This window comes from Haliaeetus leucocephalus, unplaced genomic scaffold (assembly GCF_000737465.1).
Source record: "Haliaeetus leucocephalus isolate CR32 unplaced genomic scaffold, Haliaeetus_leucocephalus-4.0 Scaffold162, whole genome shotgun sequence".
Classification (NCBI taxonomy): domain Eukaryota; kingdom Metazoa; phylum Chordata; class Aves; order Accipitriformes; family Accipitridae; genus Haliaeetus; species Haliaeetus leucocephalus.
In genome coordinates this window covers 2576488-2592005 of record NW_010972598.1, presented here as the reverse complement: position 1 = coordinate 2592005, position 15518 = coordinate 2576488, and the positions used below count along the sequence as shown (strand labels likewise).

Below are 15518 nucleotides of genomic sequence, written 5' to 3'. Positions count from 1 at the left end.
CATCTAACTCATGGGATAAGGGCTCAAGCACTAGCATCGCTTTAAAGAACGAGATTTATATTTCTACAGCTACCAACTGCTTTTGAAAATGCTGCCAGAGATCCTTCATTCAAACCTTACATGGTGTAGAGTACAATTGCTTTCAAACACTCGTGGTGTATCTGGGATTTGTGACCAGTTATTTCTGATCCTGGCATGATGATCAGAGTGGAGTAAGATTACAGGTGGGCCAAAATCTCAATTTTTGCCCAGCTAGCCTTCACTACAGTCTCTCAAACAGCCTGTATGACTACTGAGTGCTGCCAGTCCCACATGCTGGCAAAAGTGGATAACTAATAAATTTTCACAAATAATGCCTATAGTTCTCATGCTTAACATTAGTTTGCATGCTCGTTAGGCCCAGCAGAGATATTTACTTTTCCCCAGGTACTTACAGCTTCATAGTCTGCTAGCTCTAGCCTTGCTTTGTTTTGCATTGTCCGCTTGCAGAGGTAAACGGCTGGAACAATAAAATAACACAAATTGCTACTATCTCACAAACACAGCAGACCAGAAATCTTAATCTCTATTTTACTGCTAGCTTTTTTTTGTTTTGATTTCACCCTCTATGCTAAAAAGCTTTAAATACAGGATCAATGCTACCAGTATTGTAACTAAAATGGTGGGTCAGATACAGAGATTCATTAAATAATTATAAAATCCACTTTATGCAACAGACATCATATACAAAATGCATGAGATACTCAGGGTGAGGTTGTTCAATGGCCAGGGAACTAGCACATTAAAGAAAAAATGGCAAAAACATCTTTTAAACTGTGTGTTTAACTCATACTGCATAAGAATTTTATTAGGAACTGCTACTGTATTAGTCAAATAAGTTTGTAAGAACATGTATACAAGGTTTTATTTATTTTGACTTTATATTTAGAAATCACAAAATTTCAACCTAAGAAGATTTTAGCTAAAACTTAATTCTAGATAAAATTCAAGTCTCATACAGATTAGTCTGCTATAACCAATATTCAAAACAGAAAATAGGAGACCAAAAAATGAAAAAAGTGTATTATGTGTTAGATATAATGAGAAAAATAAATTCTTTCATTTATTTTCTGGATCCAAAATCCTTCAGCAGAGCTATTCTGTCTCCACCTCATTCAGACAGAGCAGAATCCTAGCTAATAAAATGGAATACTGACAGCTAAATACTGAAAGGATGCAGGGATGAAAATGAAACTTAAGACTACATAAACAGCAGAGTGGTTTACATCATGTTGCTTGATCCTGAATTCTTTGTGCACTCCATTACCCCTGAACGAAGTACATTTCCAATAGACTTCATGTAGCAACAAATACTTCACATCAACTCTGAATATTGTACAGCTTCCCCCACCAGTAAGATGATGAGTGCAGCACAATTCCTTATTGTGCAATATTTACCCACTTTCAGAGCACCTTCTCATGTGTGAGATGGAGGAATCTTTTGATCAGTGCAGGTAAGAAAACCTTAACTTATCTGTGGTCTCTATGATCAGCAAAAAGAGCCCATATTTACTGGTTGTGGTTAGGAATGTTCTTGCTTCCTGACTGCCAGCTTGTCCACTACAAGTAAAGAGGAACAACTTCACATAGGAGCCTAACTCTTGCAATCACTAGGAAGAAGGAAGTGCTCATCTTACATATAGCTTTGATTTTTAAGATAGTCAAACTGATTATATTTTACAATTCCATGAAAACATTTATTTCTGACAAGTCACATACAAATGCATGCAAACCCATTCCAGTGGATGCTATTTCAGTGGAACTAATGACAAGCACTTCTAATAACTCCAGCTGCAGTTACAGGTGTTACTTGATGTAAAATGAAGTTAGATTTTAATGCAGTTTTTGTCTTTTTTCCCCCCTTCATTTTGTGTGTGTTATCTGGTCTATATTCTTTCATACTTTTTCACTTTCCACTCCTATAAGAAGCCATGGTCTCTTTCTCTACTCCCTGCACTCCCATATCCCCTGTGGTTCCAAAGCAATTTCTGCATCTACAGCATCTACAAATACAGACACAAATCCACGTCACACACCAAGTATAGCAGATGAACAGTTTCTATAGCCTCAGTTTCCATGCATTTTAATATTAGTATACACTTACACTAATGCATTGGCATGCATGCTGAAATGTCACAAAAAGAAGAGGGGATGAATTCTGGACCCTTTGTACCTAGGTTGCATCCACAATCAGTACAGTGGTAAGGGAATACTGAGGAGAGAGACAGTCTTTGTCATTTAGCTCCATTTACAAGGAAGTATTTTCCTCTCTTTTCCTTCAAAATCAGTTATTTCATTGAACATGAAAAAAAAAATCGTAAACCCCTTGAAAATATTAGCAATAAAATGCATATTTAATAGAAATGTGTAGACAGTTCTGAGAATTCCAGGGGTCAAATTTTCTCTGGTCCAACCAATCTAACACCATCTGAACAGAAACAAAACAAACTCTGTTCTCTGTACTTGATTAAACCCCTGCAAACCACATTCTCATGGTCCCTGTATAGGCACCTTTAGTTAGCTTAGCACTTCCTTGAGTCCCATTTTGGGTGTATTTTAGGATTAGCATCTCCTGCTACCTTCAACAAAAATTGTTGTTGCAGAGGTGGCTGGCTGTCCATCTTTCTGTCAGGATAGGTTTTAACAAAGAAGCATCTTCCAATCACAGAGTTCTCAGCACTGGCAAAACATCCACCAGGTCACCAGGAGCAGGAGAAAGAAATTAGCTTGCTACACTATTAATCTAATACTGTGTCTAAGAAAACTCTGCCTTCACTGTGTGACTGTACTGCAGGATTTTCCCTGCAGGCTTTGTTTAATGACCCGTTTTGCTCCAACTCCATAGCAAATAGTCCATATAAGAACATTTGTTTTTCATTATAAGCATATCTTAGCCAAGACTCAAGAAATCATGTTCATCCCTTAGACCTTTTTTCTCTGGAATATACAGATCCCCTCCCCTTCAGGAGCCTAAAGGTTATAAAACCTGGGGCTTAGATACTTTATGTCAGAAATGTTTCTATGTGCCAGTATGGATAAAGCAGAATATGCCCAAGAAAGGTTTAGTTATTTGGGAAATATAACATATCCACTAGTGTAGAAGAAAATAGTCCTAAAGAACATTCCTACTCTTTGACTCAATTTGCCATTGCTACGTGCTAACAATTACATCCAACAATATCATCAATAACAATTATATCCCAACAATAGATGTGCATGTTTGAGGATCTATTTAAGAGCTACTTGTAGTCACACAAGAAGCTGGCAGCAGCTCAGGAATTTGAGTTCATCAGTTCACATTCTTGGTATCATATTCTTTGGCTTGCCCATAACAAAATTCGCTAGCATGTTAGAAAGCAAGAAGAATGTGAAAATCGCTCTCATTTTCAGCCAGAACATTTGAAGACACAGAGAAATGAGGTTTTGTTCTTTTGACTTTTAGAGCAATGAGATCTGAAATAGCAGATACTCCCATCTTTCTGAGGTGCCACTCCTTTTCTGCACCAAAACATGTGTGAAATAACTGCATGTGTCCAGTAGCCTGACCCTGAGCATCTGGGGAGGATGTCAGTCAGGTTCCCTCCCAAAGCAGAGTCATGAGCCCTCAGCATTTCAGAGCATGACAGTGTCTGCTTTTCTAATCCCATGGTTTCTATGAGCTGTCAGTGTTTTTACACTGCTTCATACAGCTTCATACAGAAGTAGGATCTGCAGTAAGGGTCTCCAACTAAAAGCTCCTCTGTTTCCCTCTCTATTTATCTACACCCCAAAGGCCCTGGTCCGGGCTCTCAGTACATGAAGGAGATGTAATTGCCCTGAGCAGCCCATCCAGGGTCTCCACTGAGGCCTCCTGTGCCCAGGACCTGTGCTTAAGCCCAGCTCCTTCCCCTGGCCCTGGCTTGAACTACATTGTAGATACGCATCTAACCAGCCCTGTAACTCACCAATGCTGCCCTGGCTTGACCTTGGACCTTCCTGGTTACTTGAGACTTTGCTGGTGAGGCCATTGCTCCTGCCTCCACTGTTGCCACCCTCAGTTCTTGCTTACCTTCCCTTGCAGAGCTGCCCTCTCTTGCCGCTCCCTGACAAGGGTGCTGAAAAACGCTTAACATACAGATGAATGATAGGCAAGGTACAGGGTCTGATTAATAACCTCAATTTGCTAAATATGGACTGCCACATACACTCTTATTTTTAGAGCCAGTGTATTCTGATGGATTTTGCAATCAACATAATTGCCTCCACTAAAGTGAATTATATATTAGATGTTATAGCTTGAGCTTTTGAAGTGACTGATTATCATGAGAAAACAGATTTGCCAATAATTTTAAAGGCAATATTAATACACAACATTTCATAATGAAAGATGGTCAGTGATACATATAAATGGACATTTGAACTGCAAACCAGTATGAAAACACACTTTGGTAGCTGTGCAGTAAATATGGACCACTCGCTCTTGAAAATTCTGTTCAGGCATTCACAAAATGTGGGCAATGTGAGAGTTTAAAGTGAGATTGCAAAGTGTTCTAGTAAGAGTTGCATGAAGAGGGTGTCTGGGTTTTCCCTCTTGCAATTTTTTAAGCTGTTACACCCAAAATAACCCGTTTTCATGGTTAGCTACCTTTGTTTCCTATTCTTGACTGTTCACTTGTACTTGAAAGCTCCTAAGAAACCTCTGTAGATTTTTTTCTTTAAATAAGATCATGGTGATAATGACAGGTTTCATTCTAGAAACTGGACTAAGTACACATTATGTTACACACGCTTACTGAAAAAAAACCCAGAGCTTTCACCAAAAAGTTAAATGGGGAATTTAAGCTTGTTGCTAAATGGGCTAAATCTTCCCTATCACCACAGCAGAGAAAAAGCCTCAGCTAAATTCAACAGAAGTACAACTGGGCCTCTGAAGACCACGAGTAATGCCACCTACACATCCACCACCATGTACACAAACTTAAAGTCCTTATACAATTGTCCCAGTGCCAGTGGCTACAGCTTGATTCAGCCCCAGATGGTGGGCATAGCTTTCAGTGAACACTCATTATCTCCACCGAGGCCAGATTAAATTTATACTCTCTGCGAGTCAAAACTCCGGTTTCGGAGTCCGTGTGCACATGCTTAGTCAGTGTTTAAAGAGCAAAGAAAATAGAAAGCACTGCAAGGTCTAAGGGTTTCCAAGTGCCCTGTGGGCAGACAGAAGTCCTCCCTGCATATGCGAGTGCCTGCATCAGATGGAGAATTACAGGACAATCAGCACAGAACATAACTGCAGGATGGAGAAAATTAAATCAACTATCTTATTTGAACATCAGGATTTCTAGGGCTATTTGTATCATCTTTAGGTCACCTCTGCTTTTATTCAATTAAAAAAAAGTAATTTTTGCTCTTTGCAACTTCTATTGAGTTTCCCTTAGTCTTGGAAAAAAGGTGACAACATTTAGGTGGACAAAGGGGTCACCAATCAGCCTCATGTACCTATAAAAGAACTGCACTTTTTAGTAAGCGTTAATAACGTTAAGTTAGAAGGAAGACCATGATAGCTTATGTGCACTAAATTGCCAAATGGTTAAAACCATAACTTCTGAAACACTCCTCTCTTTCTCTACTTTTTACTCTTTGATCACACTACTTCTATAACATTTAAGGAATGCAATTTCATTATAGATTTAGATGGACTTTCTTACATAAACCAAGGGCAAGAAAGAAACCAAATTTCAAACTACCAGAAAGCTTAAGAATTAGAGAAAGGCAAATTCATCTTCAACACATAAGTCCCCAGATGACGTTGGCCTGGGAAAGTCCTGCAGGGTGACAAAAAGAGGTATGGAAGAGAGGTCACCCAAGCTACATAAACTATGGGATCAGATGAAGAATATCCTGTTGTCAAATTAATTTAAAATTGCATCCATTGAATTATTTCATACTTCCTTATGTTATAATAATGCTTTAAATTTGCATTCAAGAATTTAACACCCTGCTTTGGCACCAAAAAAAAAAAGCTTTCTACCTCCTCTTAAGGCTCTCAGATTTAAGGGGGACTCAAATGCACTTGATAAAAAGCTTCTAAGAAGAAGAGATGCAACAAATCCAAATACGCTGATTTTGCATAGAAGCCACTTAGGGCATGTACAATCCAAGACAAGGCTGAGGGTGTCAGAAGATAGAGAGTATTTTCTTTTAAATTGCAAAAATCAGCTACAGGGATGGCATCAGAAGGTGGCCATTAATTGACAAAGTGGGCAATTACTCAGTGCCCACCTGCAAAGGACTATCAGTGGCAAGACTGCATGACTGCAGAAAAAAGCATTTGTTGGCATTGCTCCCTTCATGGCCTGAAAGCTCTAATTTCCATATTGATAATGGAACAGACAAACCTATTTACTTTACTCAACACAGTAATTTGAAAGCAATTCTGAAAATTATGAGTTATGTTTATAAATCTCAGAACTTATTCTGATAAGGAATTTTATCTCTCTTTATAGGGGACCTAGATGCAGATTATCAATGCTTTTAAAGTAATGCTTTTAAAATAATGCTGCGGAAAACGTCTACTTGGGTCAGTTACCTTTTCATACGCGTGCATACAAATGCATTGGCCAAACATATTTTCCATGCTTCACATATTATGGAAATAAGTTACACATTCATGGGAAGAATAATTCAGGTAAATACAAAACTCTGAAGTGGTGAGCTGACTGGAAAGCCTTTTCAGGAAATGCCTCCTGCTTACAGAACCCTTGCTGCGGTGGTTTGTCAATGTCAGAATTAGCAAGGATCAGAACAAAATTCAGGACATGCTTGTTGAAGTGAGACTTCCTTTTCATCATTTATATGACAGAGATAGCTCCTAACGAGTGAATTATGTAGCTCTGCAGAGAAACATAATGGCATACAAATTCAGAGTGGAAAAAAATCTTGTAGGTCACCTTTTCCATCTTTCTGCTAATGCAAGTCTCTTTCCTAAAGCTCATTTGATTCGGTTCTGCACAGATTAAATTTTATGCATAGCAAGCACTGGGCCCAGCCACATTTTCTTGAGGCACTATTCTCCTTGATAGACTGTACTCCTCACTTAGGCCTGTCACGAGGATCTTAGTCAATGTATTCTGTATATGTAGTTTTTCAAAGCAAAATCCCTCACTTAAGGAGCCACAACGCAGTCTTAGCAACAATTTAGTACATTACGTGAGTCTTGTGGAAAGAGTCTGTTTCTTACTACACATAGAAATCCAGAAATTTTTGAGACAGGTCCTTAAAGGAGGGATCTCTATTAAGGACCTAAGAGGATTGCTTGCAGGAGTCATTGCTGACGCACTCTGGCTGACGCTAGCTATTGAAAAAATGGGAACTGGGCATCAAGATTCAAGCTTATAGAACTGTAGAGCTCTCCAGAAACTATTTACACTATACTGGTCAATTTCTCCTCATTCTTACAGCATAAATTTTAACAAATAAATTTTTATTCATATCTGACAGTTTTTATTGAAGAAAATCCTGCTCTGCTACCAGTTTTGCCCCAAGCTACTGACTCATATTTATGGATTGATTTCCACAGATGCTGAGCACATGCAGTTTTCCAGCAGAGTTCAGGTAAGCAATAGAGCTTAGTATTTCTCAAACACAAATTGCTTACTAATAAGCTGTTGCCAAGGGAATCCTGCCTGAGCATCTGGGCAAAGAAAGTATATAATGCGTCCTCTGTACAATTCTCCTTCTAGCCAGTTACTCCATAGAAAAGGGTGCAGCAAGACGAATGAGAGAGAAATTCCTGAACTAATCAAATTTTCATAGAGGGATTTGAAGCTAGGCACATAAAATAAGCAGGCAACAAACTCTAGAGAGAAAATTAGACAAAAATTTTCAATATGTGAAAAACATGATACATTATTGCAATTACTTTTTGTGCACTATGTACTCTCTAGCATGACTGCAGGTTTGGCAGAGGAGAGGCAGATGAGCCAGGTGCAATGGCTCATGTTCAGAATGGAGCTGAACACAGAGAGGTCTCTGTCAGTTTAGTCTTAAGCAATAAGAAGGTATCATTAGGAAGGAAGTTTTGTACGGACTGACTTGTAGCTGATTATCAAGAAAATTTAGAAAGGACAGACTTTTGCTTTCATAAAAATGCTGGAGGACAACAGCTACGAGACAAGAACTTTCACATAGCAAAAGTAGATTAATTCCTTATCTTACTGTAACTCAGACTGGATAAGTCATGAATATCTATAGAACTGCCAGGGAAGTTTACAGGCAGCGCTTATCCAGACAGAGAGCTTACACTTTTAAAGGAAGCAATTAATTAAAGTGCGCTTTTTTTTCCCTGTAAGTGCTCTAATTTCCTAGAAGATTGCCTTTACAGTGCATGACTTTACCTGGAAGGCTACTGAAAATACGTATATTTTCAAAACTTGTCCTTCTTCACAGTAGCAGAATTTAAGAATTTGCTTTGAATATATAGAAAAATTGTCTCATTTAGCATCATTTACAGATCACACGGTCATGTGCTCTTAAACTCATGTTGCGTTATCAGTTATTTACTGTGTTTTCCATAACCTATCAAGATTCTGCAATCCTCCTCCATCTTTAACTCATTTGGGAGAAATGTACACACAAAAAATTACAAGGCTGAAACAGCATCCTCTTGCAACTGTACAGATGCAGCTGACTCTTATCTTCTAGTATTAGTCCAAACCTCCTTAACACTATAAGCGACTGTGGTACTTTCAAAATTTTATTCTCCTTTAAACGTACTTCTGTTTTTAATATGCAGTTAACTGTAAGAAAAGGTCTCTGTCACAGATGCTTTTGAGTCTAACCATCAACAAAAGTGCACTAGAGAAAATGAGTAAAACTTACTAATTCTTCGTATCTTATACATTTGAAGTTCTTATAAGCCTCTTACGTTGTCACAACTATGTTCATTTGTTTGCTTAGGGTTAGGCTTGAGCTTTTCAAACACAAAAATAATTGCTATTTTGTTGTGAATGGAATTTTTCCCTAACATTTCATAGTTTTTATTTATCTCATTCAAAAAAAGAGAACAGTAAGGAACTAAATTCCTCAAATTTGCAACAGCTGTGAGACACTAAACTGCCAAAAGAACCTGACAGATCCCATGTCAACTGAGGCCAAATGCACATGGAATAAGAATTTCATATGTGGCATTATATTTCCCGTTTCTGAGATGCAATGGACTTAACAAGTCTCCATATTTAATTAATTCTTAATGATATGAACTGGTTTTAATCTGCCAGAAAAAAATTCTGTCAGTTACAAAATTACATCTGTAAGAAAAGAGAAGATGATTACAGGTAGGTCACGTGCTCAGCCATTAGCTGTCTTCATTTCCAGAGCCAGTTTTCTGAACTGAGATCCAATTCTATTTGTCACAAAACCAAATCATAATTCAGGAACGTGACTTAACTCAAAGGAAATGCAAAGTGATCTGAACTACACTGGCATTAAAAATTATCATCATCATCATTATTATTACTATTATGCATACTTCTTTTCATTAATAAAATCCCACTGAAACTAATGGGATTCTACACAAAACATGTCCCACATGGGTGGACTTCAAGACATATGGCATTAAAACAGGTATCTTCAACAGATGGAACCTAAGAACTTGCCTTTTTAGAAATTATTTGCAGTTTGAGGCATCTCTTATAGCAAAATTTTCAAGAAAAAGGGAGGGAGATTTTCAGCACTTTGTGAAAATTAACAGTTTCCTAGTAACCTCAGAATGATCAGATGGTCAATATTTTGATAGCTACAAACAAAACCAAAGGCTGCATGATTCCACTTTGACATTCAATAAATTAATCCAAGCCCCTTTTTTTTTGCCACCAAGACATAACACTGCACTGTAGCTTTATTATGAGAATGGGTCTGCAGTTTCTTGACTTTTTGGAAGATTCTGTTTTCATGTCTCCTTCATATTTTCTTCAGATAAATCTTTTTTAAAGAAAATATTTGATGTTACAAGCTCACATGGAACAAGAAATTATGTTTTAGAGAAGATATTAACATGTTATACAAAGACATAAAGATTATTTGTTTCTGAGTTAGCTCTGGTAATAAACTAACACATGCAGTATCTCAATCTCATTTAATTTCTAGTTTAAGACTAGTTATTTTTCTGGCAATATGCTACATTCTGGACAGTAGCCTAGCTATGGGTGAGTAATGGTAAATGGTTGGGAGTCATTTTTAAATTAAATTAAAATTGTAGTGCGTTTTCAAAGACTTGTAAAATTAGGTCAATGCCAAAGAAAGTGGTTTGCTTTGTTAATACCTTTGATAAAGGAAGACTACAGAGAAAGCCTACTTCTTGTTGGCCTTGAGAGACTCCTAATGTTTGCCAGTCACTAGTTTTAGGAGGTGCAGTTTCAAGCTTGTTCGGGACAAGTCCATGAAAATGGAAGCACTGCACAGCACCATAATACAAGTATGAAATGCGTTTGCATATCCATACTAACATAAATTCTATTTATTGTATTTTCTAGGAAGCAACAGAATTACTGTGAAAATCTGCAAAACCTCTTTGGAGTGTATTTGATGTGGAATTTATCCTTTAATATCCTCAAATTGTTTCAATTCTACTTTGGATTTATTTTGGATTCATGAATATTATCTGTTTGATTTTTCTGTATTCCTCTGATGACCACTGTTTACAACAGTTATGTGATCCTTTTTGCAAGCAGCTGTAGTCAGTTCTCCCCCTATCTGCCCTCTCTTTATATTAATAGAAAGGTAGCGGAAAAAAATCCTCAGGCCACAAGGCAAAAGCTAATTTCTGGGACTGGAAGATGTTAACATAATAAGAACACTATTGAAAAGGTGTCTCAAAAATTTGTTTTCCTGCAAATGATCTAGCATCAGCCAATTCTGGTGACACACGGCCACCTTAGGTAGATCTAGTGTGATGCTCTGACCCTGTTGCGTGGGGGAGCTGAGGGTGGGTTTCTTACAGGCTTGTACCTTTGGCTCATGACTCAGAAGGAGCAATGAGATGGCAGGGTTGGGGCTTTCCCTTCCTTCACCCCTCTGCAACAGAAGAGCTTAAATTCACCAACTGGAACATATTTTACAGGTCTTATATCTAAATTTCAAAAGCTCTCAAACGAGTATGTTTACTGTTCAACAAAGGCACTTCCCTGTGTGATGAAGAAAGTGATCCCAAGTTTAACTCTTTATTTCTGGTACGCAAAACCAGGACAGATTATACAGGATTTCTGTTTACTGACTAAGGTATGTAACTCAATGCCCAATCCAGTGATCAGCTGTGACTAGAAAGTTAGTGTCTCCTAATTTAGATTAAAGGATATTAATAGAAACTTCTCAGCCTGATCTCAAGTTAAGCATATATTTATTTATTAAAATCCCCCTGGTAGTGTAATACACATTACAGCTGAACAACTCAATGTCTCTTAAAACCACAGTAAATTACTTTCTGATCTTTAACTTATTAGGAGACTATACTGAAGTGCCCCTCTGAGAAAAGCAAATAACACTTTCAAGGAAAGGAAAAAACATTGTGATAACAAGTAAATCAAGCTTTTCTCCTTCAGTGACTAATTTCCTCATATGCAGTGGCTAATCACTCAGGTGTGGTGAATTACTCCTCCTTTGGAGCTTTCAATAACATTTGTTGGACATCTTGAAATCTCAGTATTTTAAAGAAAGATGAACATTTTTCTCCTTCTATAGGATGAGGAAACGGTCACCATTTTCAAACTCTACCTTGGAGGCACTCAGCTCTGCTGAGAGTCTCAGCTTGAAATTGCTTTACTTAGCAATGTATTTGAAATTAAACTGTCTGCCCCAGAAAGAGTGGAAGTGTCTATTGGAACCACCCATCCCTGCAGTCTTCAGTTCCCGAGGGCTGAGACTGAATCCGTATTACAAGTGAACATGCATTTAAATTTCCGAAAAGCTGTAAATACAAACTTTCAAAGTCTGAGTTTTTGAAAACGTAAGCTGTCATGTACATGCTTAGTTACCTAAATAAGTGACCTGGTCTTCACATGACCTGAGTACTTACAGTCTGGATTAGAATGAACAGGAGACTGCTCATAGATAATCCATTTTCTTTAAAAATTAGGTCACTATTTGGTGTGCAGAGGCACCTAACTCTAGTTATAATTTTTAATGACTTTTTTTTTAATACTTTACTTTCTGTTATCTTCAGATTTTCCTGTCTAAGCACACATCAGTAATTACAATGTGTAATTTATGAATAAAACCCCCCAAAACAGGCAAATAAACAAAGTATTTTCTGATATAGTTCATATTAGAACCATATTGGTTTCCATAATAAATAATTTTCCATACAGCGTATATCAGAAATAAGAGATCTAAACTAGGCATATCTTTAGCTCTGAATCCGAGAATAACTACTGCACAACCATCAATAAAGTGTCTTCTGCCTCACTGAGACTTTGTCACTGTAAATAATTACATTTCCTGGAGCAAACAGAAGATGTAAACAGTAAGGTAGGTTTTGATGAATTTTGAGGCTTCCCCCCCACCCCCCGATCAACTCCAAATCTGACTTTAATAAACTTTTAATAAACTTTGAAAAAGGTAACACCACATTCATTTCAATATCAGCAATTCTTGCACAGGAATTACATGACATATAATTATGTTTTTAACAGTGGGATGATTAAACAAGACAGACTGCAATGATGTGTTCATTCATACAATACATATTTCCCAAAAGAAACAAGAAAGATTTCTACACTGACCATAGTCTGTATTTTCCGGCTCCCAACAATTTGATGGCCAAAAATAGGGTGTCTACAGACAAAACAAAAAGTAGGGAACTCAAGTTAGACAATGCAAAGATTATACAGTCCTTGGATTGATACTGGTTTTCAGAGTCAATTAACATTTTTGGTAGATCTATTATATTTGTTAACTTGACAATTTTGAAATAGGCATCAAAACAGAAAATTACTTTTGTACGCTTCTTTATTGCACTAGTGTCAGAATGGCATTGAAAAAGAACAAAGTGTTCTTTCTATTCTTAAATTTAAGGGAACAAAACCCACAAGGTTACATAGTGAGGTTCTTTTGCATCTTCCCTAGCAACATACCTCTCACATGTCCTGAAGAATCAGTTTTAGAAGGTGAAAAGACAGAAGATACTTTAGAGTATATTCAGTTCTTCATTTTGGAGAGTTTTCATTGGTATATATTAACATTCAATACCCTTTCCTAGGAGTTATTTGTTTAAAAATGCCACTAAACACAACCTGTTTTCACAAAGTTATCAAAGTTCTTTTCATCTGTTGAAGTCTATTTCTTTTTCTAATTGTTTACCAATTGTGATTTAAAATGTGATTTTTTTTTAAATGGAAAGCCAATAAAAGTATCGATAACTAGTTCAATACTATGCTTATTAAAACTCTGCGAAATGTATTGTTAAAATAATTCACTTCTACCAAATGAAAAATATAAGACCATATAGGCATTTTTCATACAAATCACTTATTTTTTTTAAAATCATAACTTTTTGGTAAAATGTAAAGGGTTATAGTATTTTATACATAACGTATTCATGTATATATACATACGCACACATACAGAGAATTATATATTATTTGAGCAGCTTAATTAATCTCATTAAATATGTGGACTGGCCTGGGTGATATTTCAAAACACAGGTGCTTCCTTAGGAAAGACTTCTGCTTTACTCTCTGTTTCTTATTGTTTTTTGTCAAAGTTCTCCCAGCTGCAAAAATGGAAACCTCTCTTGCTGCCCACTTCCCTCAAAATTGTTTTAATGTTAATGTGGAAACCAACAGGGCTGAAGGGTGACACGTTCACACCTACCGTCAGATTAGACATATATTGTGAAAAATCTCTCTCTATTGTAATAATGACCCATCAAATGTAATAGGAGCAATTTAGAACTGGCTATTTATCAAACAACAGAATGAGTTAAAGGGTAAAAAAGAAACTGTCACAAGCTGACTTCAAAGGCTGAGATGTGTTTCTTGTAAGCTGTTTTGTGCTCTGTAATGAAGCAGCAATAAGTCCTTCTCCTATCAACTATTCCTTCACAGTGCCACTGAACTCAAAGTCACCAGTATAAGCACAAATGGAAAGAAGCAGAGGAACTCCTAAACAATGAATGGCAGCACTCAGTGAATCCTGGAGAAGCAAGAAGCTATAAAAGTAATTTAACAATCATATAAAGCATAAAGTCACCATCATTTAAACATACAGTTTTCAAACTCAGAGAGGGACAACAGTCCTTCCTTAGAGGCATGAAGTGTATTTTGGGAGACGAAAAGCACAACTACATCATTTTCCTTCTAACAATAACTTTAACCTCTGTTTACGGGTTCAAGCTGAGCTTCTGGAAAAATGATGCAGTGAGGGTTACTAAGTACATAGAAACCATATCCGCTCAGGCAGCTCCTGAGCTGAAACTGGCTGGGGCTCAGATTTTATTTAGGGGGGAGTAGCAGTTATGGTGGAGGATGACTGGAGAAAGGTGCAGAGGAAGATCTCTTTCACAAGTAAAGAGGCAGAGGTTCTTCCAATTGTGGGTATACTTATTGCAAATTCCCTATTAAAACTCCTCATGTATACTTAGGTTTTCTCCTGACAAATTACATATACTCCTATCCCAGCTGAGATTAAAAAACAAATTCTGTCTTCTGATTTTGAGCAAATCCCCAAATTGCTTTTGGCATTCATTTCACATCAGGCTATGAGGAAATATTATATATTCACGGCTATGTGTTTATGATATAAGAGAAGGACTCTATTGTTTCATACATGAATGAAAAGCTATCCCTGGTGAGCAAGAATACTGCAAGCAATAGTTCTGAGAGGCTCTCAGAGAGATTATATCAATCAAGGATAAATCTGGTATCACTGTTTTCAGTAATTAGTTAAAATAACACATTAAACTTTTATTGGGACTCACATATCAGTGGTGGAGGGAGTGTGGGCACTACATAGAATATGGGAAAAGGGGGCAGGATCTTCAATGTTGTGGAATGCCACTTCAGCTCACTAGGAGGCAGAGGTGGCCAAGAATTTTATGAAGGACGAAAAGGTGCGTCCCAATGGCAGGACCTGCTTCCAACAGAGGGATTTGGTTCAAACCAATGCTGAGAAGCGTGAAAATGCACCGAGGACACTTTTTCTTTTCTGAAGCTGAACAAAACTTTCGAGGGAACAGATAAAATAGATTTTGTTCCACTAGAGAATACCTGACCAAGACTTTGCAGGTGTGTAGTACTTGGAATGAAAGTGACTGCAGGATGAGACTGGTATTCTGCAAAGATGAGCACAGCAGCTTGAGGGCCAGCAAGCTCAGAGAACAGACACAGGAGGTCTCTTGGGAAAGTAAACCGAGGGATAAAGAGATGGAAGGAGGGTGGCAGTTGTTGTAAGAGACTGTGCTAAGCATCCAAGTACCTTTAGAGAGAAAGCGTAGTGACAGGCCGGTG

At 37.4% G+C, this 15518-nt stretch overlaps 1 protein-coding gene across 2 annotated transcripts in view; it reads right to left on the bottom strand.

Moving 5' to 3' along the window:
- RGS7 (regulator of G-protein signaling 7) overlaps positions 1–15518 on the bottom strand; it is a 261391-nt gene that overhangs the window by 62319 nt on the left and 183554 nt on the right. For both annotated transcript variants that reach the window (XM_010562608.1, XM_010562609.1), the window contains exons 5-6: positions 12795–12846; positions 435–499 (exon numbers count right to left, since the gene is read on the bottom strand). In XM_010562608.1, the coding sequence (XP_010560910.1) occupies positions 435–499; positions 12795–12846 (117 nt within the window). The remainder of the gene's footprint in view (positions 1–434; positions 500–12794; positions 12847–15518) is intronic.